At 35.8% G+C, this 27,616-nt stretch overlaps 4 protein-coding genes across 5 annotated transcripts; 2 read left to right on the top strand and 2 right to left on the bottom strand.

Moving 5' to 3' along the window:
* Positions 1-4,586: 4,586 nt before the first annotated feature.
* LOC140888887 (uncharacterized) lies at positions 4,587-5,718 on the top strand. Its single transcript, XM_073296592.1, has 2 exons — positions 4,587-4,652; positions 5,146-5,718. The coding sequence occupies exons 1-2, from the start codon at positions 4,587-4,589 to the stop codon at positions 5,716-5,718; spliced, it is 639 nt and encodes a 212-aa protein (XP_073152693.1).
* Positions 5,719-6,055: 337 nt separating this feature from the next.
* On the top strand, positions 6,056-17,841 carry LOC140886447 (DNA ligase 1-like). 2 transcript variants are annotated; one of them, XM_073293022.1, is made up of 18 exons: positions 6,203-7,226; positions 7,872-7,988; positions 9,820-9,921; positions 9,996-10,112; positions 11,720-11,950; positions 12,035-12,129; positions 12,938-13,025; positions 13,980-14,111; positions 14,982-15,094; positions 15,313-15,414; positions 15,492-15,553; positions 15,721-15,792; positions 15,923-15,996; positions 16,095-16,151; positions 16,446-16,523; positions 16,638-16,715; positions 16,840-16,961; positions 17,376-17,841. In XM_073293022.1, the coding sequence occupies exons 1-17, from the start codon at positions 6,315-6,317 to the stop codon at positions 16,906-16,908; spliced, it is 2,499 nt and encodes an 832-aa protein (XP_073149123.1). In that variant the 5' UTR covers positions 6,203-6,314; the 3' UTR covers positions 16,909-16,961; positions 17,376-17,841. The 2 variants fall into 2 exon arrangements, with proteins under 2 accessions (XP_073149122.1, XP_073149123.1); XM_073293021.1 differs by lacking the exons at positions 16,840-16,961; positions 17,376-17,841 and having other exon boundaries at positions 6,056-7,226; positions 16,106-16,151; positions 16,638-16,698.
* Positions 17,842-19,274: 1,433 nt separating this feature from the next.
* LOC140892992 (uncharacterized) lies at positions 19,275-20,465 on the bottom strand. Its single transcript, XM_073302058.1, has 2 exons — positions 20,323-20,465; positions 19,275-20,202 (listed from the first exon to the last, which is right to left on the bottom strand). Exons 1-2 carry the CDS (start codon positions 20,377-20,379, stop codon positions 19,486-19,488), a joined length of 774 nt encoding a protein of 257 aa, XP_073158159.1. The 5' UTR covers positions 20,380-20,465; the 3' UTR covers positions 19,275-19,485.
* Positions 20,466-23,412: 2,947 nt separating this feature from the next.
* On the bottom strand, positions 23,413-27,103 carry LOC140890568 (gamma-interferon-responsive lysosomal thiol protein-like). Its single transcript, XM_073298444.1, has 5 exons — positions 26,771-27,103; positions 26,245-26,310; positions 25,763-25,903; positions 24,011-24,103; positions 23,413-23,830 (listed from the first exon to the last, which is right to left on the bottom strand). The coding sequence occupies exons 1-5, from the start codon at positions 27,005-27,007 to the stop codon at positions 23,633-23,635; spliced, it is 735 nt and encodes a 244-aa protein (XP_073154545.1). The 5' UTR covers positions 27,008-27,103; the 3' UTR covers positions 23,413-23,632.
* Between the last annotated feature and the right edge of the window lie 513 nt (positions 27,104-27,616).

The raw sequence follows: 27,616 nt of genomic DNA, 5'->3' as shown, positions 1-27,616 counted from the left end.
TCTCTATCCCAATACTCTCAGCGGACAAATCAACTGCATAAATAAGGTAACCTTCCCCGCCAGACTCTAGAGCTCGACAGGCTCTCAAAGCTGATATCAAAGGCATCGGGGGTCGCGCTTCCTCACCATAGAAAAACCAGCTATCACTCCCATCCGGATGAAAGCGTACTAATCTCTGATAGCAATCCACTGAAGCTCGATAGGTAGTCAGCATGTCTATCCTCAGAATACAATCGAAATCGTCCATCGCAAGGACCATGAGATTCGCCAACAGAATGTTCCCTTCGAACTCTAAAGGGCAACCCATCACTAGACGCTTGGCCAAAGCAGATTGACCCGTCGGAGTAGAAACAGAAACTACTACGTCTAGTGCAATGCATGGTAACTTATGCCTCTTAACAAAACATGCAGAAATGAAGGAATGAGATGCACCAGTGTCAATAAGTACGATATCAGGTATACCATAAAGTAGAAATGTACCTGCGATGACCTTCTCATTCTCCTCCACAGCCTGATCATGTCTCAAGGCAAACACCTGACCAGAAGCCCACGGCCTCAAATGAGAACTCCCAGCAGACTGTCCCTGCGACCTCTGCTGAACGGTGGCCTGAGAACCTGATCCTGAACCAGAACCGCCTTCCCCAGATAGTGGACAATCCCTCCGGATATGACCAACCCTCCACATCGGAAACAAGCTCCAGAAGCTCTACGACACTTGTCTGACGGATGGTTCTTCCCGCAATGGTCGCATTTGTCCTTCTTCCCAAAGCGAACAACACCTCCAGAACCAGAGGAAGAAGTAGATCCAGACTTCTTGAATGATTGGGCATGGGGACCCAAAGAACTAGCAGGCCTCGACTGAGAGAAAGACCTGTTCCACCGAATGCTGTCCTCTGCCTAGTGACAACGGCTCACCAAACCCTCGTAGGACATGTCATCGCCGACCGCCACACGCTCGTGGATCTCAGGGTTAAGGCCCTGAAGAAACAGATTATACTTCATCCCAGAGCTGTCAGCAATCTCGGGGCAATAGGATAGCAGATCAAAGAACTTCTGCTGATATTCGTCAATAAACATGGCTCCCTGTCGCAGACTCAGTAGCTCGCCCGCCTTCGACTGACGGAGTGCAGGAGGAAAATACAGCTTCTGAAAAGCTGTGCGGAACTCGGCCCAGGTGGCCACTCCTCTTGCCGTAACAAAGGGTGCAGAAGTAAACCTCCACCACCTACGAGCTCGCCCATCTAGAAGATAGCCAAGGGTCTCCATCTTCTGCTCCTCGGTGCAGTGGAAAGTCTGAAAAGTCGTCTCCATGCGGTCTAATCAGTTCTCCGCATCATCCGAAGACTCACCTCCAACCAAGGGCTTCGGTGCCATCTGTAAGAATCGGCGAATGCTAAAACGTTCTTCATCACGACGACGATGATGACGGTCCCGATGACGCTCACGATCATCATCTCCCCAGCGTCCACCTCCACTACCATGACTAATCTAGTCATCGAAGTTCGCCATCTACAAAAGTAGCTCACGGTTACCTTATGCAGAATCTAAATCCCAAGAATATTATGCATGCTCTGATACCATAAATATAGTGACCCTTACTCGGATCACCTACTAAACAGAACTTAAGCATGCAATTAACTTAATTAAACAGAAATCAGAATTCAACTGCTGAAACCATAACATTTATACAATCCCAAGAAAATGAATCTGTAAATATCCAAAATAATATACAACCAAATTGAATAGCTGTATAAACCCAAACAACATAATAAAAACCTAAACGAAGCTCCAGCTGATCAACCACTGCCTAGCCCCTCTTGGATCCACCCGCCTCGTCCAATCGCAAACCTGTCCCATGGAATAGGGTGTCCAAAAACACAGAGTACGAGACATGAACATAAAACGCTCATCACGAGAGTATGAATATACATGCATGCAAAGTGAACTCCCTATAAACTCGAGGTCAAGGATCAGATAACAGAGACAGACCGGACCCTGGTATGTAGCACGATGTGCCGTTGCTTCAGGAGGTGGCTCCCATACCAAAATACCAGTGGATAAGCCGGACCCAAATCGATGGAAGTCCAACCACTAACAAGATAGGGAAAAACCCTACTAACAGACATCTCGAACGAGATAGCTCAATATGCAAATGAATGCAGCATAAATCAGTGACATATAAATCATGCAGTCACATAATACATGCATACTCAGTCCGAATATCTCGAACAGTACTTTCGTACCTCAAATACTAGGCAAGTGCTATCAGCCCTAGGTCCACGCCTATAATCCGCGCTATACTGCCAAATGATACTACTATCATTATAGCGCTCTAAAAGCCTTAACTAAGCTAAAGCATACTCCTAAATATTTTTAGGAAGCAAAAGCTATACCTTCGTCCGTCGTTAGCCCTTTGCTGTCGATTGCCTCAAAACTAGGCCACAGCTTCGCTACAACGCCTGGACTGCTATGCCACTTCCGGATTTCCAACGGGACGCCTAGAATGCCCTAGATCTAAGCTGGAAGACTGAAGAAACGAGAGAGAAGAGGTGATCGGTGCACTCAAAACTGAATCTCGGCCTTCCTATTTATAGACGGAGTTCGGGCCGTCCGAACTGGACTTCGGAGCATCCGAACACGTTCGGATCATCCGAGCTGGACTTTGAATCGTCCGAACCCAATATTACGTCATTGCTTACGTCAGAATAATGACGTCATCCATGACGACTGTCGGCAGCACGATCGGAGCGTCCGAACTCGGACTTCGGACCGTCCGAACTCACCAACGGAGTCTCCGAACACGACAACCCTCTACCCAATATCGAGCGTTTTGAATCCATTTCCGAACTCTGCTAATCAATCTGGGACTCCCTTAATCACGTTTTATTACATCTAAACATGATCATATTATAATTACTTGTAAATCGTTAATTCTGGATACGGGTTACTACAGTGAAACTTCGTCTTCACTTTCATTCTAACTGTCAATGTCTAGTTGTATTTCCTGAAACAGGTCTGAGAGTTGATGAGTATTAGTTGCAACATCATTAATGAGATCTTCGTCAAAGACAATGTGAACTAATTCTTCAACATTTAGAGTTCTCTTGTTGAAGACTCTATATGCTTTGCTGATTGAGGAATATCCTAGAAATATACCTTCATTTGACTTTGCATCAAATGCAGTCAGATGACTTTTACCATTGTTATGAATGTAGCACTTGCTCCCAAAGATTTTGAAGTAAGATACATTGGGTTGTCTGCCATTCCAGATCTCATATGGGGTTTTAAAAAATTTCTTGCATATCATTGATCTGTTCTGAGTATAGCAAGCAGTGTTCACAGCTTCTGCCCAAAATCTTTGAGAAACTTTGGAGTCAGCTAACATGGTTCTTGCAGCTTCTTTAAGAGTACGATTTTTTCTTTCTGCAACACCATTTTGTTGTGGTGTTCTAGCTGCTGAGAATTCATGTTTGATTCCATAATGTTCTAAAAAGGAAGATAAGGCTTGATTGACAAATTCAGTTCCTCTGTCACTTCTGATTCTGTTAATCTTACTTGATTTTTCATTAAAGAGTCTTTTGAAAATCTTGATCAGTTGAGAAGTGGTTTGATCTTTTGATTTTAAGAAAATGACCCAAGTAAATCGTGAGTAGTCATCAATGATGACAAGAGTATACCTCATTTCCCCTATACTTATTACTGGAATTGGACCAAATAAGTCCATGTGCAACAGTTCCAGACAACGGGAAGATGAGTTATAACCCTTGTTTTTAAAAGATGACCTAACTTGCTTCAAGTAGGCTGCCCATACTTTGAATCTCCTTCAATAGCTTGTGTTTGAACTCCAAGATGTTGTATTTATAGGCTCCAAGAGTGATATAGCCGTTAGACACAAAAATAGAGCCGTTAAAATACTTTTGTACTGTTTCTGTACCTTTTCTGGAGCTAAACTGAATTTTACTAAACTGATCTTGGTAAACTGAATTTGGTGCGAAACTGGTACTGTAGCAGTTTCGGCACTATAGCAGTTGAACGATCTTCAGTTTGGGTAGGTAAACTACTCTTGGTCAAATTCAGTTTAGGTAGTAGTTTAACAACTTCCGAGATATGTGATCAGTCTAGCTATGTATCTCTTGATTCGTTGATTTTTGGGCAAAGTGATTAATACAGAAGTGTAGCCCTTGATCTTAGCTTTCCAACGCCACCAGAATCAATCAATTCGGAGTTCATATGCAAAAGTTATACTCGAAATACCAGAGCTACTCAAAATCAGTTTTGCACAGAATCGATTGAATGCATGCGAGTAGTTTAGTGATATATCTCTTGATCCGTTAATTTCTGGGCAAAGTGATAAAAATAAAAGTTGTAGCCCTTGTTCTTAGCTTTCCACAGAATCAAGAATCACTCAATTCGGAGTTCATATTCGAAAGTTATGCTTAATAAACCAGACTGTTGCAAAAATTCTGCTCTGCAGAATTTCACTTCCGCACTAGTAACTTCAACTCCGTTTAGAATCTACTTAGGATCCGATTCAGTCTTCAACTTGTGAATATGATTTGTAGATCATTCTCTTATCTTTCCAACGCATGGTGAATCGTTCCATTCGAATAATTGAGCTTCAAGATATGGCCAAATTACCAGAACTACTTGAGGTAAACTGATGGTGTGTTTGCTGCTAAACCGATCCGATTCAGTTTGGTATTGCGATGTCAGTTTGGCCAAGATAACATCCGTTTTTGCTCAACTAACGTGACACACAATATGTTCCAAATTGAGTTTTCTTTGCATTTTATTTGGCGGCTAATCATTTGGATCACTGAGATGTAGGATATCATTGAAATACTGAAGCTCGCCAGAAATTCAGTTTAGCTAATTTCGAGTTTTGGCTTCCAACTTGAGTTATCAACTTCACACTTACATTAAATATGTTAGAAACACAATAACAAGTTTTGTTATCATCAAAATCAGGATTGCTTGTATTTCAAAAACCCAACAGATATTATTGACTTAAATTCAAAATTGAATTTGCCAGGATAAGTAACATTGCTAACTTGAAAGATCGATCTGGAATATTTCATCCGTTGGGGGTTTTATAACTTTCTCGAGATCATTTTCAGATTGGTGGAATCATTTGGTTGCTACCAGGATGCCAGGGAGATTGAACTAGTTGCCGCAGTCATGTGGAACATTTGGCTCAACCGAAATAATGTGATCTGGAATGGCATTTGCTCCTCGGCCACTCATGTCTATCGATCAGCACTTGATCTTCTTTCACAATGGAAAAAAGCTCATTCCCAACTTAATCTCAATCATGGAGCAAACCAATCGATTGGTGCTTGCATATGGCAAAGACCTCCTGAGCATGTTCTCAAATGCAATGTTGATGCCACTCTCCTTCCAGATCCTCCTCTTGTCGGTTTCGGTTGTCTCGTCCGAGACTCTTATGGTATTGTTCTAGCAGCAATTCACGGCAGAGTCCACGGCAGTAATGATCCAGCTTTGGCTGAAGCTCTAGCCATTCGTGAAGCTCTTAGTTGGATAAAGGATCTTCATTTCCCTTCAATCATCGTGGAATCAGATGCGTTAACAATTACCGATGCTCTTAATAATTCTATTCTGGATTGCTCAGCCTTGAATCTCATCATAGAAGACTGCAAACTTCTCGCTCGAGATGTTTCATCTTGTACTTTTGTTTTTGCCAGACGATCAGCGAATTAGGCTGCCCATGCTTTAGCTAGGGAGACTGTTTCTATGCCTGATCTAGTGGGTAGATTAGTTCCCTCTCCTGCTGTTATTTCGAAAGCTATTGTACCGAACTTGACTTATTAATAGATGTTTCTCTTTTTGTGTCAAAAAAAAAAAAATATTTTAAAACTTGAAAAGATTTTAGGAAGTTACTCGATCTTCATGGATTACAACAGCCAACAAATATAGTTATCGAAAGAAAACCATATTAGAAAAAAAAAATCAAAATATGAGATTTTAACTACTATAAATTTCTTCTCATGAAAGATATAAAAATTTAGATTATTGTCGTAACCATCGAAGTAACGTCCGAGGAAAGCTCAGAACTATTTTGGGGAAAAAAAAATTAGTAGAATGATAATTGGGAGGCAAGTTTTCTGAAGCCAAAGTTCCCCAAATTTCCTGAATAGTAAAGACTCCAGTGAATTCCATGGGAAGCTATGGCTCTTTTTTAAGCTAAAACATGGCAGATTAATGGAAGTTGTAATCAAATCACCGCTAACAAAATTTCCCGCCATTTCCTCATTCGCCGCTTCCTCCAACTGCTGGTCGATGCTTTCACTCCGTTCATGACTCTGCCGCTCAATCGGTATCTCAATCTCTCCACGAAACTACTACTCCCGATCAATCTGTTCGTCTCATTCTCTTCCAATACTTCGTTCCGTTTATCGAGGGCAAACCCTAGATTCAAGACTATGTCGTCCACCTCTCGCCCCTCTGCATTCGATGTCCTCATGTCCAATGCTTCCAAGAAAAAGCAGTCACAGCAGCAATCCTCTCCCAGAAAGCGCAAGAGCCCCGCTGACATCTCAAAAACTTCTACTTTGAACCCCAACGGCAGTGATTCAGGTAGTTCCGTTACTAAATCGATCGAAAGTGCTGCTGAGAATGGCCAATTGATCCCCAAGAATTCAAATTTAGGCCAAACTGGAAATGCCCTCGTTGAGACTTTGTCAAAAGATGGCGAACAAGTTGCAATGGTTCCAACCATAGCTGAAGATACTCGTGCATCGGGGAGCTCGAATCAGGAGAAGGTTAAAAGTAAAGAATTAAAGTCCAAACAGGGTGGGTTGGGGACTGCTGATCGGGATAAAGATTCGGCGGTGGTGAAGAAGCCTAGGTTGTCCATTAGTCCCGACGAGAGCTTAGTCGAGTTAAAGAAAAAGGCTGTGAACTTCAATGTGAATAGGGCAGCATATTGGGCAGTGGGGGAGCGGGTGCCTTTTATGTTCGTAGTTAAGGTTTTTGATGCTATATCAAAGGAATCTGGGAGAATTGCTATCACCGAGATTGTGTGCAATATGCTTAGGACTGTGATTGAGACCACACCGGATGATTTAGTGGCTGTAGTGTACCTCTTGGCAAATAGGATTGCATCTGCGCATGAGGGGTTGGAGCTAGGAATTGGGGATGCTTCAATTATCAAGGCCCTTGCAGAGGCTTGTGGGGCTAAAGAAGCACATGTTAAGAAGCAGTACAAGGTGATGAGTTTATTCTAGATGATTGTTGGGTTGCAGTTGAAAGTTTCGGAACTTTTCTATTTTAAATTGCATAATTATCACATGGAATGCGATAAGATTTGCCACGCTGGTAACTGGGAAGCATGGATTTTTAGTGAGTCTAGAATGAAAATTTATGTGGATGTGGCATAAAACTAAGAGGCGAGTTTAATTTTTTTTATTTTATTTGTTAAGAAATGCTTTCTGTATCATCAACAAAAGTTCTGAAAATGTTAGGCATTCCTCGAATTCAGAGGCACCTGGTCTGCCAACAACACTTCTAATTTCCTTGGCATAATACTTAGAAACACGAAAACATATGAGATTTTAATAAAATATCTACATGATGGCAGATTTTCTGCAATGAATAAAAATTAGTTTATGAGTGAACAATGTGATCGTGGATCTGTGGTGGTAATTTCCATAGTTCATGCTAATGCAGGTGATGTTTTTATGCTGTTTGAGTTGTGGTTGATTGTACTCCCAGTCAACTTTTGGTTTGTTCTAGCTTTTATGTGTTTTGTTATGAGTACCTATGATGGACCTGTTTTTATCTTTGTTAAATGTTTCCATTTTCTCCTATCAAGGAGTTTTTTGAATTCATCATTTCAATGTTAACTATGATAGGAGCTTGGAGATCTGGGTCTTGTGGCTAAAGCCAGTCGATCATCACAACCTTTGATGCGCAAACCAGAAGCATTAACTGTTGCCAAAGTTTTTGATACTTTTCGGCTTATTGCAAAGGTACTTGAGTTCAGTTTGGTCATCCTTTTATATGATTTGGGGTCGAAGAAGATGTTTCTGTTGTGACTTGTCTGTTATATATTTGTTTTCTGTTCAGATTTTACATATTCCTTTGTTTTATTTGAAACATTTTTTTGTCAATGCCGTATTAACTTGCACCATCCAAGAATAGGGCCCTCACTCCACCTGTTTAAATGCAAGAAGAATATGATATGCTTAATCAGTTTTGCTTTTGTTATCCCTTTTATTGAGCTACGGTACTATAGACAACTGTACCGGGAATGTAGTGGAAGTTCTATTTTATTGTCTTTACCATAAATTAAAACACGATGCGAGAAATATGAACTGAGAATTTACAATGATTTTGAGACATTAAGTCAAGCAAATGGCTCCATAAAGGTACAAATTTTATCTCAGTTTCTTCTTTATGTAATGATCTTTGGAGTTGCGAATTTTCTCTAGAGCCAGAGTTTCGTGGGCCTTGATTATTTAATATATGTAGCTTTTGATTTTTGATTTGCTAGCATAAAGTAAAACAATTTAAACTTGATAAATTAATTGCCTTATTCTATATATCTTATTCGAAACCTTAAGGGGCATTCTCAATGCATTCAGTGAGATTTATTTTTACAGAACAGATAAAGAAGAAACAAATATCATTTTTGGTGTGTGAGGGAGAGGGAGAGGGAGAGGGAGAGGGAGAGGGTGAGGCAAGAATTGTAGCCATGCTATGGTTTTAACCATTTTTTTTTTTGAATAAAATGTATTCTTAATGTTAATGTTAATAGGATAAAAATGGGAACTTCAACTTTTTTGGTCCATACATCTTCCAGTTTTAATGGTGTTAGATAAAATCATAAAATGCTGATGTAATAATGTAATCATAGGGATTTTCGTTGAAATAATAGCCATGCTATGGTTTTAACCATTTTTTAAATAGAATGTATTCTTAATGTCAAGGTTAATAGGATAAAAAGGGAGCTTCAACTTTTTTGGTCCATACATCTTCCAGTTTTAATGGTGTTAGATAAAATCATAAGATGTTGATGTAATAATGTAATCATAGGGATTTTCGTTGAAATAATAGCCATGCTATGGTTTTAACCATTTTTTAAAATAAAATGTATTCTTAATGTTAATGTTAATAGGATAAAAATGGGAGCTTCAACTTTTTTGGTCCATACATCTTCCAGTTTTATTGGTGTTAGATAAAATCATAAAATGTTGATTTAATAATGTAATCATAGGGATTTCCGTTGAAATTAGTAATTACTCATGCTTATAAACCGGCTTGATAGGTGTTATTTGGACTTTTTCCAATATCCTCTCTGTCCTTCTGTTGTTTAGTTTCCAAGGCCAAATTAATTCCAGAAACCAACGATTCTTTCCAATAAAGGGCTTTGATGCCTTACCCGCCTATTGGCTCCAGCCTCTTACACATTTCTCTAAATATTGCATCAGGGTGATGGACTGTCATTTTATTAAAAAAGTCATTGTCAATAATTCTGTCAGATGTAACTTGTGGATGGACATTGACGTCTGTTTGTTCATAGTTTACACCCACTCTCTTTGTTACCTGTCATTGAAAGTTGTATTTTTGGTTGAAGGATGGTGCAATCTGTTAGTCACATGTTAGCTGAAAATCTCATTCTATTCAACTGTCATAATTGATGTATTTAGATGTTTATATGCAGGTGCACATTGCTTTTTGTTGCTTGTTCTGAGTTTGTCAGCTGTATTCATTGTTACTTTCGTGGTGCAGTGAGTGATGACCTCTTGAGTTCTAAAATTAATTAAAATTTTTTTTTGCATGAATTGTAATTATTGGCAGGAATCTGGTAAGGACAGTCAAGATAAGAAAAAGAGTCACATAAAAGCCCTGCTTGTTGCAGCTACTGATTGTGAACCTCAGTATTTGATTCGTTTACTCCAGGTCAGCTGATTGCATTGTTCATAGTTCCTCTGGTTCTTCGTTTATTGTAAAACTGGTTTTAGTGATATATACAGACAAAGCTGCGTATTGGGCTGGCAGAACAAACTCTTTTAACCGCACTTGGACATGCTTCAGTTTATTCCGTGAAGCACTCATCACCTCCTGCAAAGGTTGAGAATCCTCTAGAAGAGGTATGTTGAAATGCTCTAAGTAGACTATTATCCTTGCAGTTTGCGGTGTTTGCTAACACAAAGGAAAATAGGGCAATTTTACGGCCTGCAAATATTTAGCAAAATATATTTCTTGTCTGTTTTTTACTGCAATAAGAATGACTTCACTTTAATTATTCTGGAGTTAGTTTACTGCTCTGTCCTGTAATAAATTGCACTGTAGCTATTTTTTAGCCTCTTTCCCTGAGAACTTGATAGCATTTCGAGATGATTTCCATCTTTTAAGTGGGCAATTTTACGGCCTGCAAATATTTAGCAAAATATATTTCTTGTCTGTTTTTTTACTGCAATAAGAATGACTTTGCTTTAATTATTCTGGAGTTAGTTTACTGCTCATAAATTGCACTGTAGCTATTTTTAGCCTTTTTCCCTGAGAACTTGATAGCATTTCGAGATGATTTCCATCTTTTAAGTTCTAACTAGTGAATGCATGTTGATAAATAAAAGAACTTGGAAAGTAATTGAGAACGATGTTATGATTCTTGATTTCACTGTTATTTTGATAAGCCAGCTACTTATCTTGGATCAATGTTGACATGGTTTCTTATATTTTCTTGTTGTTTGTTTACATACATGAAAACTACTTTACTCACTCGGTCCTTCGGAAGGGATTGCAATTTATTTTTAGTATGCTACTCTTCTATATGTTCTTTGAATTGATACTGTCACAAGCCATGTAGGGTTATTTGAAGAATCCACATTATCAGTTATTAACCATTATTTGAAGGAATGAATCTATGTTCTACAAGACAAATTCACTTTTGCTTCATAGTTGACCTCTTTAGAGGACACACTTGTTAGTTGTTAATTATGTGCATAATAACATTGCTTGTTAGCTGGTCCTATGCCCAGTGCTGAGTTCACTCCCCCTCTCCATTTCATGATCCTAATATGCTCAGAGTCTCAGATTGAACCTCGTAGCCTTGGTGCAAAATTTCAAATATTGATTGCTTGGGTTTTAGATTTAGAAACTGGAATCAAGGGCTTTCCAGGTTTGTTTTCTGTGGCTCGAAGCAGCACTCAAAAAGGATGCACCCAGAATAAAAACTTAATGATGGAAGTGCACCCACACAGAGGAAACTTGAAGTAACATATTTTAGATCTTATTTGCTAAATTCTATAGTTAAAGAAGAGACAAACTTGAAATTTTGACCATGCATAGTTTGAGCAGCAAACAATCGTAAAAGTTATGTCTTAGTGAGGTTACATTTCAAGGGGGTGGCCTCTGCTTCAAGTACTGTGCTGATTATGTCATCATAATTGGGCAGATCGCAGCTTTACGTAAACCCTTTTTAACCATTTGGTAGGACAAAATTTTGTACCTTACATTTCTTAGAAATATTCAGCCCGTGTTTCTCAATTTTGACACTTCATTAATATGGTAAAAGATTTGCATTAATTAAAATGACATTTCGTATCTGTACTTTTGCGCCTTTAAAATTTCACGTTCATCTTATCTATGTTTGATTTCTTGTAGTAAATTTAAATATATTCAATTTATCATGTATATGATTTACTTTTATTTTTTGAATTGATATTTTATTTTTCCCATACAATATTTCTGTCAGGGTGCAAAAATTGTCAAACAAGTTTATTCTGTAATTCCAGTGTATGATAAAATAGTCCCAGCTCTTCTTTCTGCGGGAGTATGGAATCTCACAAAGACATGTAGCTTTTCTCCTGGTATTCCGGTTGGACCCATGTTAGCTAAACCAACAAAAGGAGTATCTGAAATTGTGGACAAGTTTCAAGATATGGAGTTTACCTGTGAGTACAAGTATGACGGAGAACGTGCACAGGTATTATAGAAATATGTTTATGTCCTTGAGTTTAGGTTTTTGGGAAGAGGAACTTTATGTTGCAATTGTCTATATTCCATGTAGATACATTACATGGAGGATGGTTCAGTTGAGATATACAGTAGAAACGCTGAAAGAAATACTGGAAAGTTTCCGGATGTCGTTGCTGCTGTCACTAGGTGGTCTTTATTTCGTTAAAATATATATGATGTTTCCTCTGCCTAGATATTGGAATGTGATGCTTGTTAAATATCTATTAACCACTAGATTTGTGAATGTAAAATCCATTCCTAAAATCCTTCTTGACACCATCCAGTTTCACGCTGTTTGTGTGAAATTTCCTTGACAGTGCAGCGTATACTTTACCTGGCCTCTCAATTGACTTGAAGTGCGAGATGCCTGGCTTCTATTATTTATAGAACAACTGTCTTGCTCGAAAAAAGAATGGATTTTCGATAACACATGATTTTGTCAATCTTCTCAGTTGTATATTACAGCTGATTTGATTGAATAAAGCTGTCAGTGAGTCTTGAAGTTTGGGCCGTTTTGGTTTATGAAGTTGAGTAATTAGGGTTTGTGGTCCTTGTTCGGGTGAGTGGAACTTAGTAAGTTGAAAAAATGTGGTCATGGGAGGAGACATGATTCACTATAATATATGTATGTTTTCATCAATTTGAGAATCCCCATGCCCTCTTTCTGCTCTGGCGGTATTGTTGATTTTTGTGTTGATTTAGTGATCATATTTAAATCTAATTTCTGATAGGGTAGAAATTTCGGTGCCGCATGTTTTCGAAGTAAGGATTCTTTATAGTTATTTAACTATTTTATGCTGATAATGTTGGTTTATTATTCAGTTTTTAAATTTTCCTCATAGTTAACTAAAATTACATATGGAATCATATACTTTTTTAGATCTTTTTGTTCTGTGTGTAATTTGAGATTTTATGCTATGGTGACTGGTTATTAACGTTGACTGTCTTGGTGCAGATTAAAAAATCCTTCCGTGACCTCATTTGTACTCGATTGTGAACTAGTTGCATATGACCGAGAAAAGAAGAAAATCCAGCCTTTCCAGGTGAAAAATTTTGGATTTGATTTATGAGGATTAAATTTCTAATTGCCAATCTTGTTGAATTTTTTATCCTTTATCGAACATCTTGATCTATGTTATGTATCTTGTATCTCTTGAAAACAGTGGGTTTTTAACTTTCATATTTATAAGTACTACAATGAACAATCCATCAAGATGCCTAGATAGAGCCTCAAAAATTTCTTCTCGCCACGGAAACATGAATGTTAGTGAGATGCTTTGTTGAAACATGATTGATGCTGCATAACTTTGATAGGTACCAAATCCTGTTTTGGCCTCCACATCAAATGACCATTTTAGAAATAGCTACTCAAATTTTGAACCTTTTCATAACCATGTTTCGTTGTGTACATTCAATCCTGTTTTTGATATATGATAATGATCTGTTAGGAGACATGTTTTTAACTAGATTATTTGAGAATGGATATGGTTTTTACTTTTGAAATATCAACTTCTGTTCTCAGTCTAGCTTTAATTGAGTGGATGTGTTAATCTGAAAGTTAGAAATTGTAACCAAGTATGGAATAAAGAATGTTTTTGAACCAATTAGAAATCTGAAGTTTTACTCTGAATTTACCTATTATATGAATGTGCTGGTTCATCTAAAGTTGGAAACCGGAGCTGAATGTGGAATGAAGTTTGTTTACAATAATTTCAAATATGTTCTCTGAATTAATAAGCAAAACAGGTATTCACATTTTAGTTTAACCTTTTTCCTTTATGAATTCTTTTGAATATTTCTCTCAAGTCTCAATGTTACTTTTTCAATTTAATTTTTGCTCATTCTGATGCCGCAATCTTAAGTTCTTCATGCAGAACCTGCATATGCTCATCATTTTGTGTTTGCGTTGTTTTTACCAATGTTATGGTTATCGTTTATCATGTTTATCAAACATTTGACGAGATGTTTATGCGTTGTAAATATTGTTTTTCCTGCAGATTCTCAGTACGCGTGCTCGGAAAAATGTTGTGTTGAGTGAAATAAAAGTTACCGTGTGCATATATGCCTTTGATATTCTCTATCTTAACGGCCAACAACTTCTTCAGGAGCAACTTAATGTTCGTAGAGAGGTATGATTTCCGTTGCGGGTTAATTATTCAAGACTTTTGTCCCAGCTAAAAACTAGTGATAAATGTTTTTTGTCTCAGTATCGTTTTAGCAACTATGCCATCTTCATGTGGTTATCGTTGAATTGAAGAGCATAAGCTTTCTAAACTCAGTAAGTGTCTGAAAATGATGTTGAGAGAGTGTTAGATATAATTTTTTTTAAGCAAATAATGAAAAAGGTAAAATATTGTAACCAACTGATAGAAAGAGCACAGAGAAAAACGATGGATTGTGTAGTTATTATAGTTGGATAGTTGATTAGAATTGTGAGTTAATGCGGATTGTAAAAACTTCAAAACGAAAGTAATGAAGGTGGTTGAATTATATTGAACAATGTTTGAACTCTTGAGTTGTATCAAGAGCACAGCCAAACACACACCGTCTTTGAATTTTTTTCACGTTTTTTTTAGAGCTGAGGCATATTTGTTTTTGCTTTAAGAGCTCGTGCTTCAGAAGCTTTACTCCTTGTGTTGCTTATTTTATAAAATGCCGAATCTTCCAACTGTGTGATTTGCAGTTACTTTCTGTAATTTACTTTAGCAACTTCCAATGATATTTTATGGGTCTCAAGTATCTGATGATGGATATATGAAATTTGTTACCGTTACATTTATTCTTTCTCAAATTTATTACTAATGTTTTTACTCATTAATTCAGTCAGTATCCTTATTCTTATGTACTTTGTATTAGTTGTTTTTTCCCCAAAATACTGATGTTTATAATCATTCAGTCAGTATCCGTATTCTTATTTACTCCTTCTTAGTTTTTTTTTTAAAAAAAATTCTTTCTGATGTATAGTGTTTTATTACTAACTTGAGTGCAATTATATGCAGAATCTTTACGAGTCATTTCAGGAGGAAGTTGGATTTTTTCAGTTTGCTACTGCACTAACATCAAATGATCTCGAGGAAATACAAAAATTTCTTGAAAATGCTGTTAGTTCTAGGTGATTCTAATTTTTATGGTTTAATGTCGTGATACATTTGAGATGTGCACTATGTATTTTGAGACATTCACTAATTTTCTGGTGCTCTTCAAAATTAATGTTCGTTAGCTGTTCTCTGTTGTGTTTTGTTCAAAGTTCAAACTTCCTTTGTCCACACCAAAGCTGTCAACTATAGGCATATTTCCTTTTTCATGATACTCGCAAATTCTTCTTTTCAGCTCTGAGGGGTTGATTATCAAAACCTTGAATAGAGATGCAACATATGAGCCTTCAAAACGGTCTAATAACTGGTTAAAACTGAAAAAGGACTATATGGAGAGGTAGTGCTTATCTCTGATTTGTTTGAGCTATAGATACTGCACGTATCAAGTTACAGCTTATTAGTCATGCTTTGCAGTATTGGTGATTCTTTGGATCTGGTTCCCATTGCTGCATTCCATGGAAGGGGAAAACGTACTGGTAATTCACAAATATACTTTCTTCAGTTGAGAGGATATCAAATATGTATTGATGCTATGCACGTATCCATTTTAATGCATTATCTTGCTTACAAAATTAGATTGTGTTAGTTATAGTTAATTTTAGTTGCTTCTTGAATTATCGGCTGATTTCTTTTTTTCTTATAGGTGTGTATGGCGCCTTTCTCCTTGCTTGTTATGATAATGACAAGGAGGAGTTTCAAAGCATTTGCAAAATCGGTAAATTTTGCTTCTAGCTACTATCAGCCAACATATTGGTGTCACTGGATGGCTGGTCATAACTTATCTGCTGACTTGTATACTTTTTTTTTTTTTTTTGCGTAAACAACACGGAAACTTCTCTCTTTAGGCACTGGCTTTTCTGAAGCAATGCTTGAAGAACGTTCTGCCAGTCTTCGCTCTAAAGTTATTCCCAAGCCAAAGGTAGGTTTGATTCAAATATTAGTTTCTCAATTGAAATGGATGTGTTTTTTCTGTATTAATTAATATCTCTATATGCTTGATATGTATGCAATCTCCAGTCGTATTACAGGTATTCAGATTCATTAAGTCCAGATGTGTGGTTCGAACCCACTGAGGTAGCAATTGCGTCTTTTACTTTTATGAGCTTTACATACAACATTTATGTAGTTTACAAATACTTGCACCGCTATGTCCTTGGCTAATAGCAGCAAAGAACTTATAAGTGTTCCTATTGTTAAGAATATAGTTTTCTGTCTAAGACGAGAACTCTGACTGGTGAAGAAGATTTCCAAAATTTTTTTACCTTTGTATAGATTTACGTTTTAAGGAAATGTAATTCCCTTAAGCCCACTGTCAAAAAGTTAAATTTTCTGTATATGATGAAGTTTGTCAGTTGCGTTCTCATTTAGGTTTGGGAGGTGAAAGCTGCAGATCTAACAATCAGCCCTGTTCATCATGCTGCAATTGGTATTGTAAATCCTGAGAAGGTACCGATACAAAATTCACAAGTTCTTGGTTTCATATGTTAATTTATTTGTGCTATGAACTGAAAGGATGACATCCCATCTCTTTTGTTTTCTCTTTAAACTTGTTTTGCTAAGGGAATTTCTCTACGATTTCCACGGTTGCTGCGTGTCCGTGAAGATAAGAATCCAGAGCAGGCATCTTCGTCTGATATGGTAAATGAAGCTTACAGTTTCTTGGTTTCAGTGAAGCTTCTTGCTTCTTATTTACTTTTTTTCTCTTCTTATTCATCTGAAGCTGACAAGTTGTTTGATCTAAGCTATTTCTTTGGTAAATTAGGTTGCTGATATGTATAACGCTCAGAAACACAATCAACGAGATAATCAAGATGACAACGAGGATGATTGAGATAGGGAAAATAATGCCTCTCTCCTTCATACATGGAGCTGGCTCATAAGAACGTAAGCTGGATTCTTTTTGCAATATACATGTTTTTGTCAGTCAAATTAATGCTTGTTTCACTCATCAAAACACTGGAAAAATGTTTATTACACTGATGCTCGACCCATGTTGCATGCTTCGTTGAAGCTATTTGAAGCAAGTTCATAATCATCCTCTGCAACAACAATAATCTAGGGACTCTTGCTCCACTTCCCCTAAGTTATTTTATAAACCCCCATTTTTCGCGTTATATATTGGCATACATGAGTTTCACTCCTCTAAATTCTTCGGGTTCCAAGTATAAAAACTTCGGAACTCAATAACATTCCATCCGACTGAAACTCATGTATGCCAATTCCAAGTATAAAAACTTCGGAACTCAATAACATTCCATCCGACTGAATTTGCGAGTCCATGATTTGTTTAATCTGCAGGATGGCAGCCATGTAACTGAATCGTCGGGCTCATGCTAGAGATTTGAGTGTTCACTTCCTAGTAAGATTTTCAGTTGTACTAACATAAACCACTACATAATTCATATTAGTTGTCAGTTAAGTGATGACTTTAAAAATTCTTGATTGCCAGTTTTCATAGACTTTATTTCGTTAAAAATCCAAAATTTGGTGTATTTGTTGGTGGCTTTCACGCGGAAAAAGAGAATGGCATACAGAATACACCTGCCTGTGAGTGGATATCTAGAAATATTTGACACAGAACTTGCTGTGGACTATAGCTGTTAGCCATCCATAGATTGTTTGTTTGGGTTGACATGTTTGAATATTTGCCATGTGAGTTTGCAAATCTATGGAATCATGAGGCGTGTTCGGAATGCCACGTAAGATAAAATCGGGTTATCAAATTTGAAAATCTTCAGAAATCATGTTAAAAAATTTTAGAATTTTTTTAAATTTTCATTTGAGACAGGACGATTTTGTTCGCATGGCTTCCCAGTCAGTGTAGTATGCATGTTGTGTTTTGTTGAAATTGGGGGCACACAAGAATGTAGCATTCGAGAAAATGTACTCGGGGCTTTGAATTTCAGTGGTTTTTTTCTTCCTTTGTTCCTTTTCTCTTCTTTATCTTGCCGTGTGGACCAATCTCCAATTGATTTATTGGGGTTCGGTTCCCTATAATTCCAACCGCCTTTCGCGCCAAAATTCAACCAATATATGTGTATATATATATATATATATATAAGTAGCAAAATGGAATAGTTGACATTGACTTAATTTTGTTTTCCTGTATTGAATTGTTTTTAATAAAAACGGCTTCAACAATGATACCATGTTCAATGTTTATAACTTGATCAAATTCATATTATTATCTTGAAAAAACTTTGATCGTGCACACAAATCATTCACCTATAAAAAAATGATATTTGTACGAGTAAAATAAGCTTCTGGAGAAATAATGTTCAAGATCATGAATAATTTCATCTAAAAAATTAGGTTAAGGGCGAGAATTCGTTCATATATACAATTCTCAACCAAAATTTAATTCGAGGGGATGATTGTTCAAGTTCCAAGTTTATATATATCACTTTTAAAGACTTAATCCAACTGATGTGAACATCTAACATGGAAAACTAATTCAAGGAGAAATTGTCCAAATTTAAGTTCATATATGCAAATTTCAATTACTTAATTCAATCGATGTTAAACATTTAACATACTCTCTCACATTTGGAACATGACTTGAATCTAAGTTCTTACTCTATCTCAAGAACTTAATTTTACCGATGTGTAATACAATAAACCAATCATAAAATTTGAAAATGTGGGGTGAATGGTGTGCTCTAAGGGTAATAATACACTTGTCCTTATATATGCACTTTTGTTGTGTGTAATTGGTAGTCGCATCTTGTAGAACGTGCCAAATAATTCTTCTTCTTCCTTTTTTTTTGCCAATCTTTTGGAAGATATAATTATTCCACAAGGTAAATTTTAAATTAAAGTGTTTGGATCTAGATTAAAAAAAATACAAATTAAAGAAAAAAACAAATGAGATTTGGTGGTGGATCCCAAATTTGATATGCGGGAACCTACTCGAGCCGACAAACCGTGACTTTCACACGTTGTGGTCTTTAGCCGTCTCTCCATTTAATGATCCCAAACATCCATTTATTTTATTAAATCTCCATTGATGATAAAAATAAGATTGTTCGAACACTTCATTTACTGTGTTTTTCTTATTTAAAGCTGATTTAAATAAACATTTCACTTTAAAATTCATTCACTCCGCGTGTTTCAGAATTGTGTTATAAGTATAATGAAAGTGAGATAGACGAACACATGTTACTTTTGAAATTATAAAATTATCTCGATTAATAAAATTGAATTTTTTCTTAATGCAACTACTTTGTATGGTTACAAACGAGACAGTTACCAACCAGATTACAGGCCTGAAAAAGCAGACAACAAGATCCTCCATTTTGTCCAAACCTTCTCATCTTCACTTCATCCAAACTACTTCACCAACACTAAATTAATCACTAGAAATTGCACAAGTTGAAAGGCATAGAATACAGTACTAAAAGCAAACAATTTAGCTCATCAATGGCGATAGGAGAAATCCCTTTTGGTATCTCAACTCGACGGGGGAAGAATCGGAGTTTTCAGACAGAGCCCTCTTCCTATTTACCTTCAAAATGTTGTTTTGTAATGATTCTTGGTGGATGGATTGACTGGACATTGGCGTTGGAAGAGGTGTTGGTGATGATGGAATCACCACCGGCGGCGGCGGGATCTGGTTGGTGTCAAGCGGCGGCGGAGGCTGGCGCCACCGCGGGAGAGGGCCGGCGAGGAGGAGGGTCTGTAGGAGCGGCCCCGCTTTCATCACTGCTTGCAAAAGCTTCCCTTTTTCCGGCAATGGCCTGTCGAGTAAGATGGGAAGCTCCGGTTCCGCCTCTCCTGTTGGCGGAGGAGGCTGTTGCTGCGGCGGCGGCGGGGGGAGGTGGGTTGGAGAGGAAACAATACTCTCGTCACAATCCGAGGAAGAGAAGACATTGCTCAGTTCATTCCCTTTTCTGGGATCATCTTCTTCAATGCTGGAAATCCCAGAATTTGGAGCAGATTGGTTCAATCTCTGCTGAATCAAAATCTTCTCAAAGAACACATTTTGGCAATTTTCTTGAGCTTCGTCTCTCTGTTTAATGGCTACCTGTAGCATTTCTTGGAGTTGCGCAATTTGTTCATCTCTGATCCTCAATTCTTCCTCCAGCTCCATGTTCAGCAGCACAGATTGCCTCCAATCATCCATACTCTGTTTCAAGAACCAAATTTCCACAATGTAAATTCTTGAAAAAAGAAGTGAACTTGACAGGATTTTTTACATGATTCTTGAATGTGTACAGAATCAAGGGAGAAGTTTCAATTGATTTACCTTTTCTTGGTGGAAATAAGTCCAATTTAGAGGAATGAGGCCTTTTTGAACATCCATTATTGCACTTTAGCGAGAAATTGGAGTGAGAGGTGAGAATGAGGGAGGTAGTGTTGTGTGCTTAAAATCTTCTTTTATAAGACTGACTTTTAGCAACTGTTTTTGCTTCGTTCCCTCCTTTCACCCTTATATATAATAATTGTTCATTTTTTAGTATTCACACTCACTTTATTTTATAATTAAAAAAGAATAATTTTGCTGGTAAAGTGATATATAATACATAAATTGAAGCACAAGTAACATTATACTATGCAATTTGATGTGATTTACTTCGCTAACATTGTACTATATAATTTAATATGATTTTTCTTATCTATCTACTTTGTCTTGTAACAGATGAGATTGTGGTTTTAAATGATTATCTTGATGCTATTATGTAAATCATGTAATCTCTAACGTTGCAAAAAAATAAAGAAAGAAAATATGATAACACTGTAAATGGTCAAAAGATCAACATTCAACACTTGTACTATTTAATCAATTATTTAAATTAGTTTTTTAAAAAATATTGTAAAATAATTATCTCTAAAGTTTTTAATTATGAAATACTCTTTTTTTTCTACAAAAAAATTAAAAATAAAAGTATAAGCATGTGACAAAAGCACGGGACTCGTAGTTAGGTAGTGTTTGGGAGAGCTTCTAGGAAGCACTTCTTAAATTTCATTAACAAAATGTTGCAATTTTATGAAATTTTATTAATGAGAAGTTGAGAATTGCTTTCTAGAAGTTCTCCCAAACACTACCTTAATAGTTCAATGATTATCTTCATAAATCATTTGGTGTAATACATTAATATACAGTATAGCGATTTGAACTCGAACCTCGCAAGTCTTATGACTCGAGTCTAATATTAAAGCTGGAAAAATAAAATACAAAATAACAAAACCGTGTTTGCTTGTTGGGTCAAATTTCTCCACTCACAAGTCCAATTTCTGAGAATTTTTTTAAAAAACGAATCATTTAAATTTGTCAAAAATTTTAACTAACATTCCATCATGAGCATCATCTCAAATATAAAAACAACATTTTACCCTCAAAATATATATATAAACAAAAAAATTTTCCATCGATCCCAAATATTTAATTCAATTTCAGCATTAAATATTATTTTAACAATCTATCATCATCATTAAATATAATAACTAACACCCAATAAATTTGTACCTATTGCTACATCGCATTATTATTATTATTATTATTATTATTATTATTATTATTATTATTATTATTATTATTATTATTATTATTATTATTATTATTATTATTATTTCAATTTTTGCTACCGAGTAGTGTACTATATATACATTATGATTAAATTATGACATTGTAAAATACTATTCTCTCGTTCCATATACATAGATTTATATATACTTTCACACATACTTTTTCATGGGAAGTGCATAATATAATTATATAAACACCATATTTCCTTTTTCTTCATTTTCATATTTCAGTTCCTACTATATTTAATATTATTCTACGTATTTTTTTTTATCGATCTATCTCCATTATTAAATATATTAAATACTTCTAAAAATATTTTTATCCTATTGAAACATACGTTTAAAATTGAAAATTTCTTTTTAAAATTTAATTTTTCAATATTAAATATATGGGACAGAGGAGTACTAATTTTGGGTACTGAACTATATATTTTGAACAAATGGAAAAGGAAATAAATTCTTTAATTTGGGATGAGAAAAGAGGGGTTATAAAAATGTGATTTTAATCAAATTAATTAAAGCATCCTCTGAAAACACATCATTGTATTTGTCTTCTATTTATTTGTTTCAATTTTTAGGTTGGCTTGTTGGACTAAAGCAGAAATAGCCAAGACTGTACAGCATAATCTAATATTGACAGGAGAAGGAAAGATTCCAGTTCTTTTTGTTAATTTTTTTTTTTAATTTTATGAAACAAATTTAAAATATTTATATACTCTTGACTATTTTAGCACTTGAACTAAGCCTAGTCCATATCATGCAAGACTATAGCCAGCCAGGAATTAAATTAATGTATAACTATATTAAAGTATTAAAAGTTCTAAAATATGAGATATTTTTATGATTTATTGCACATTTCTTTTTTAAAAAACCACTTTACATATGATTATCGAATTCTGATGTCTCGATATTTTTTAACCACTCGCGTTTATTTTCTACATTGTTTCATGGCTAACAGTCTAACACAAGAATTTTGTTAGCATAATTAATTTTTATTTTATTTATATGGTGATGAAACTCACCGCGACAATTTTTCTATATGTATCGAGTAAATATCTTACTAACACAATAATCTATAAATACAAGTCCCGCTAACTAGTTAAACCATGTGAATTTGTTGGTATTATTTACTTTTATATGGTCTGTATTTGTCGCTTATATGGTAACTTTATTAAATAAACAAATGAATATTATAGTATGAAATGCATTAAATTTTACAAACTAACTTTCAGTGTGTACGCTATTTAATTATTACCATCGGCCACCGCATTAACTTTTTATCCGTTTGAATTAATTACATCAGCTTAAAAATAAAAACATAAGTATCCAATGTCACACTCGAAAACATTAAATAAATAAAAAGAGAGACGGACAAAATATAAAGTTGACCTTTTTTTTGAGAAGATATAAAGTTGACCTTTGCTTCTACCTTGTATATTTTTCAGAGATCCTTTCTTTCATTTTCTAGTATTCTATTTTTTTTTCTGTAAATCTTCTTTTTCATTTTGGAGAAATATTCAGTCACTTCTAATATTACAAACACTATCATCAAGTTTGTATTTATCTTACATTTTATACCCCTAGGAGTGGCTATAGGCATACATTTGGTAGCTCATTTGTAGTTTCGAAAGTAAAAATTACTCCTTTCTATCATGATTCATAAATCATTTGTACATCCAGTGTCCCAAAATATTTTCCCCGAGTTTGGGGAGGGGTTTATACAATTGGATCCGGAACTACTAACTTCATCTCAAATTTGAGACCTTGATGATAGATGAAATATAAGTTATCGAAATTAATTCTTAGGGCATGCTCAAAGAGAAACACAATAATTTAATATATCGGATACAATGTTGTGTTTAAATATGTGTAACACATATACAGTACAAAACATAACATGATGAACAAGTATGAACACAACTGGTGATAACAGTTGGCCTTTGGACTATTTGTATGTTCAGACCAAAAAAAGCAACCCAGGAGTAATACTAAGCATAGTAAAGCTGGTGATGAAGCTACCTACCATTTGATCACTGGTCCAACCATTTCAGTATATATCGCCCGATTTCAGATATCTTTGACTTGTATGTTACTCCTGCATACAGGGATGCCATTGAGTCCATCTTCACCTTTCGAATGCTTCTCCTCATTGATGATTCACTGCAAGAAGATGGCTTGGTGGTTCCTTTATAAGCATCGCAGATGTAGCTTATAAAGTTTCGATAGTCCTGCAGCACCATGGAGAACGTCAAATGTAGGAAATAAACATGAGAATAATTCAATCTCATCATCCCATGTAGCAATAATCAATATCAAGCAGCATCAAACGTCTGCAGTTGGAACCTTTTCGTTTTTGTGTCTTTGTCAACTCATTGGCATAATTTGGAAGGAATTTAATGGATACTTACATCATAGAGCGGCTGCCCATCTACAGTAACCCATGGTACATATTTATGAGGTGGTTGAAGTGCACTTGTTTCAGCTGCATATGCTAGTTCAAGCTGCAATAAATGATAAATTTTTGTTTCAAACAATGCCAGCACAGAAACTGCACAACCAAGAAACCAATATATGCCTGATAGGCTGATAGTCGGCCTGATACAGTAAAGCAAGGAAATCGATAGGGAGCATGTGTGTCTAATTTCGAGAACAAATGGGACTGTAAAAATTGAAATTCGAAGCATGCATCTGCCACTCATCAATTTTCAGCTACAATGTTAACAAAAAATTCTCAGAAACAGTCCGTCGATTTTGCATATCTACCTTAATCATCATAAGAACGTCTATATGTTTCAAACACAATCCAACCTAGTAGGTTTTTTGCTGTTTCAGGATGAAGTCCAATCCTTTGATGGAGACCTTCCTCCATGAAACAGCATACTAATGCTTGGCCTCTGCCAAATTATCTCGGACATCAAATTGTAGGAACACCAATTTTCTCTAAGCTTTCACTCAGATTTTTTATGAGGCACTTATTTGGAAGGAAAGCAGATGAAATTTCCATCAGTGGGTCAATTAATTGTACAAGACCATTCCCGTAAATTAAGATTGGCTGCTGAGGAAACATATGACATCTACTAGAGATTTCCACAAACGAGAATAAAAGTTGAACTCGTGGCGTATTAGACTTGAATAGGAGCAAAATTAGCATACGGGATGCCTTACAATTGTAAGGACCTCAGAAATTTTCATTTTGATCAACCAGAAAAAATATAGTAAGCAGTAGGAATTCACTGAGGCGAAAGAGTCCAGAAAAGCCGAAGAATGCATCGAAGCTGAAGAAGATTAATCAGAAGAAACTACATATTCGGTAGAGATAAAGCAAATGATACGGTAAAGACAAACAACAGGTAGAGACAATACATCTGGTAGAGATAATGCATGTGGTATAAACAGACAATGGCAGAGACGTGGAGTAAAAAATGAGTCATGTCATGCACATGCATCAGCTATTTGCTAATTAATTACATAAAAAACGCACCACAATTTCCACTGCCTCCAATTTTTTTCATAAGCACCATAAATTATATTCAGATGTAAAAGGATCATTAGTTGGCATGCAAAGTGAAAAAACGAGTAACGTCATGGACATGCATCGGCCATTTGCTAATCAGTTACATCACGAATGCACCGCAATTTCCACTGCCTCCTTTTTTTTTGTAAGTACAACAAATGTTAAGATATATTAGGATTACTGCTAGGCAACTAAGGCAAGTGATTATGAAATTGCATTTAATAAGAAAAAATGAGAGCAAAATTTTAATATATAATTAAGGAATTAAAGTTTAATTAATATTTCACTTTCCAATAGTATATAATAGTTTAGCAAAGCTTTATGCTATAAGTTAGCCCTGAGACTTTCATTGGAAATTTCGGTAGTCTAAGATTTGGTAAGCAATATTGCTCATCTGGCAGAAAAAGAGATCTACGTATTACGTAGACTCAATTCCGTTAAAAGGTTTACATTCTTATAAATATACGTCAAACTAAAGTCTCCTTTACTTGATTTTATAGTTAAATTATCAACTTTTCAAAACCATGAATCTTAAAGTGTAAAATTTTTAAAAGACCAAATTCTTAAACTCCACTTCAAATCAAATCACTCACAAAATAAAATCAACTCATGTGACTATTAAGATCCTGCGAGCAGGAGAGCTAACCTCTTTCCCACGCTCGCTGACATAACAAGAAGCCACAGCAGAGGCATCCAAATTCAATTTCTGGAAACATGTTTGCCAATGGGAATAATTTTTGTGGTACACCAGACTCTCCACACAGTAGATAAATGGAAAATGATCCTTCTGCATCACAAGATGGAAAGAAGATGAAAACAAGACATCAAAATCCTAACTACATTTTGTAGACAAAATAATAACATTAAGTTCAGAGGCCAATATTAAAATAAAAACAAAAATGTCTTTCAAACTTGAACATTAAATAAGGCCATGGTCCAAGATGGATAAAATGAAGTAGACTACTTGGGGCACATGCAAGTCATGACACCAACAACAATCTGACAAGGGCTACATCCGAATTCAACACACATCACAGGAAAAAAAACAATCATATAGCCTCGCCATGTTCATTAAAAGGCCAGCAAACATAATAAGAGGTTCTAAAACCTCGACCAAGCAGCACTAACCACATCTGGCCAGGCATCGATTGCGCATGCCTCCACAAAGTTCAGTATGCATTCATTTATTCCATGCTGCAACCACAAAAACTCGATGTCAGTAAAGTGTCTGAAGTCATTCACAATATGCTATCCAATGAAAGCTAGCTTCCACTGTTCTCTATGGACCTTGATAAAAAAAATTTTTGTTCATTTATCCAAGGCAAGTAACATCAGGCGGTTTTTCCAGCTGTTTGGTTGCTAATTGATGCATGACAGGAACAAAGGGCCAAATTAAAATCAAATTAACTAGTCCCTAAAAACAAAGAAATGACAAGGGTCAAGGGAGACCAAATGCAATCCCTTTCCTATCAAGTATCCAACTTGGTTGCATACCTCTTCGATAAAACGATGACATAACCAAAAATAAAAATAAAAATAAAAATAACCATAATAACAATAACAAGATCAAAATAAACGAAAAAATACACTGCCTGAAATGATAAAACGGAGATCATAAGGAGATTTCATTATCTTCAAAGAAAAGAATGAAAACCTGGCAGATGATGGTTCCATTAGGACTGATTTTAGCGTTGCCATATGGGATGAACTTCAGATCGGTGATTGAAGCAAGGTCGGACTCAAGGAAGTCGTACAGGTAATTGACGATAAAATTGGAACAGTAGGGGCAAAGGGTCTCATAGTAGAGCTCGAGCTTCACCTTTGACGCAAACCCAGATGAAAAAGATGCAGTGATGATGCACGAAATGAAGAGCAAACGAAGAGCATCCATAGCTGCAGAATAAATTCAACGCTGCTCCAATTTCTACGCTCATTATTTCCTACATTTTTATATCTGTCTGCTTGCACCAGGTGATTGATTGGTAGTGGGACCCTCCCCTAATATTAGATTTTTTTTTTCCTTTTCGGATGAAAAATCCATCATTTTATTCTCAAAAAAATAAAAAATAAAAATAAAAAAATCCATCATTTTCCAACGATCAACCCAAAGATTTGATTGGCTTTGTTTTTGTAAGCAATTACGTAATTTTGTTCTTGATTGAGACACGTACGTTTATTTATTTATTATAAGCGGGATATAATCAAAAGCGTAAAAAAATATTTTTTTTTATAGATTGGATTCGTTTCATAGTTTTTTGTGATATTTTCTATTGATGGATGCATAAGAGTAAAATTTATATTGTTTGAGAATCAATAATGTTTTTATGAAGTTTTAATGGGAAAAGTCCACTATGTTATAAATAAATTCTTTTTTCTAATCAAAGATCTTTCTCACGACAAATCTTACATCAAAAATACCATTACACCAAAATCAAGTTTGAACTACTCTTTCATGTTTCAAATGTTTAATCCTAAATATAAATTCTAACCGAAAATTTCC

The sequence above is a fragment of the Henckelia pumila genome, chromosome 3, assembly GCF_033568475.1.
Source record: "Henckelia pumila isolate YLH828 chromosome 3, ASM3356847v2, whole genome shotgun sequence".
Classification (NCBI taxonomy): Eukaryota; Viridiplantae; Streptophyta; class Magnoliopsida; order Lamiales; family Gesneriaceae; genus Henckelia; species Henckelia pumila.
This window is presented reverse-complemented; position numbering and strand designations above follow the sequence as displayed.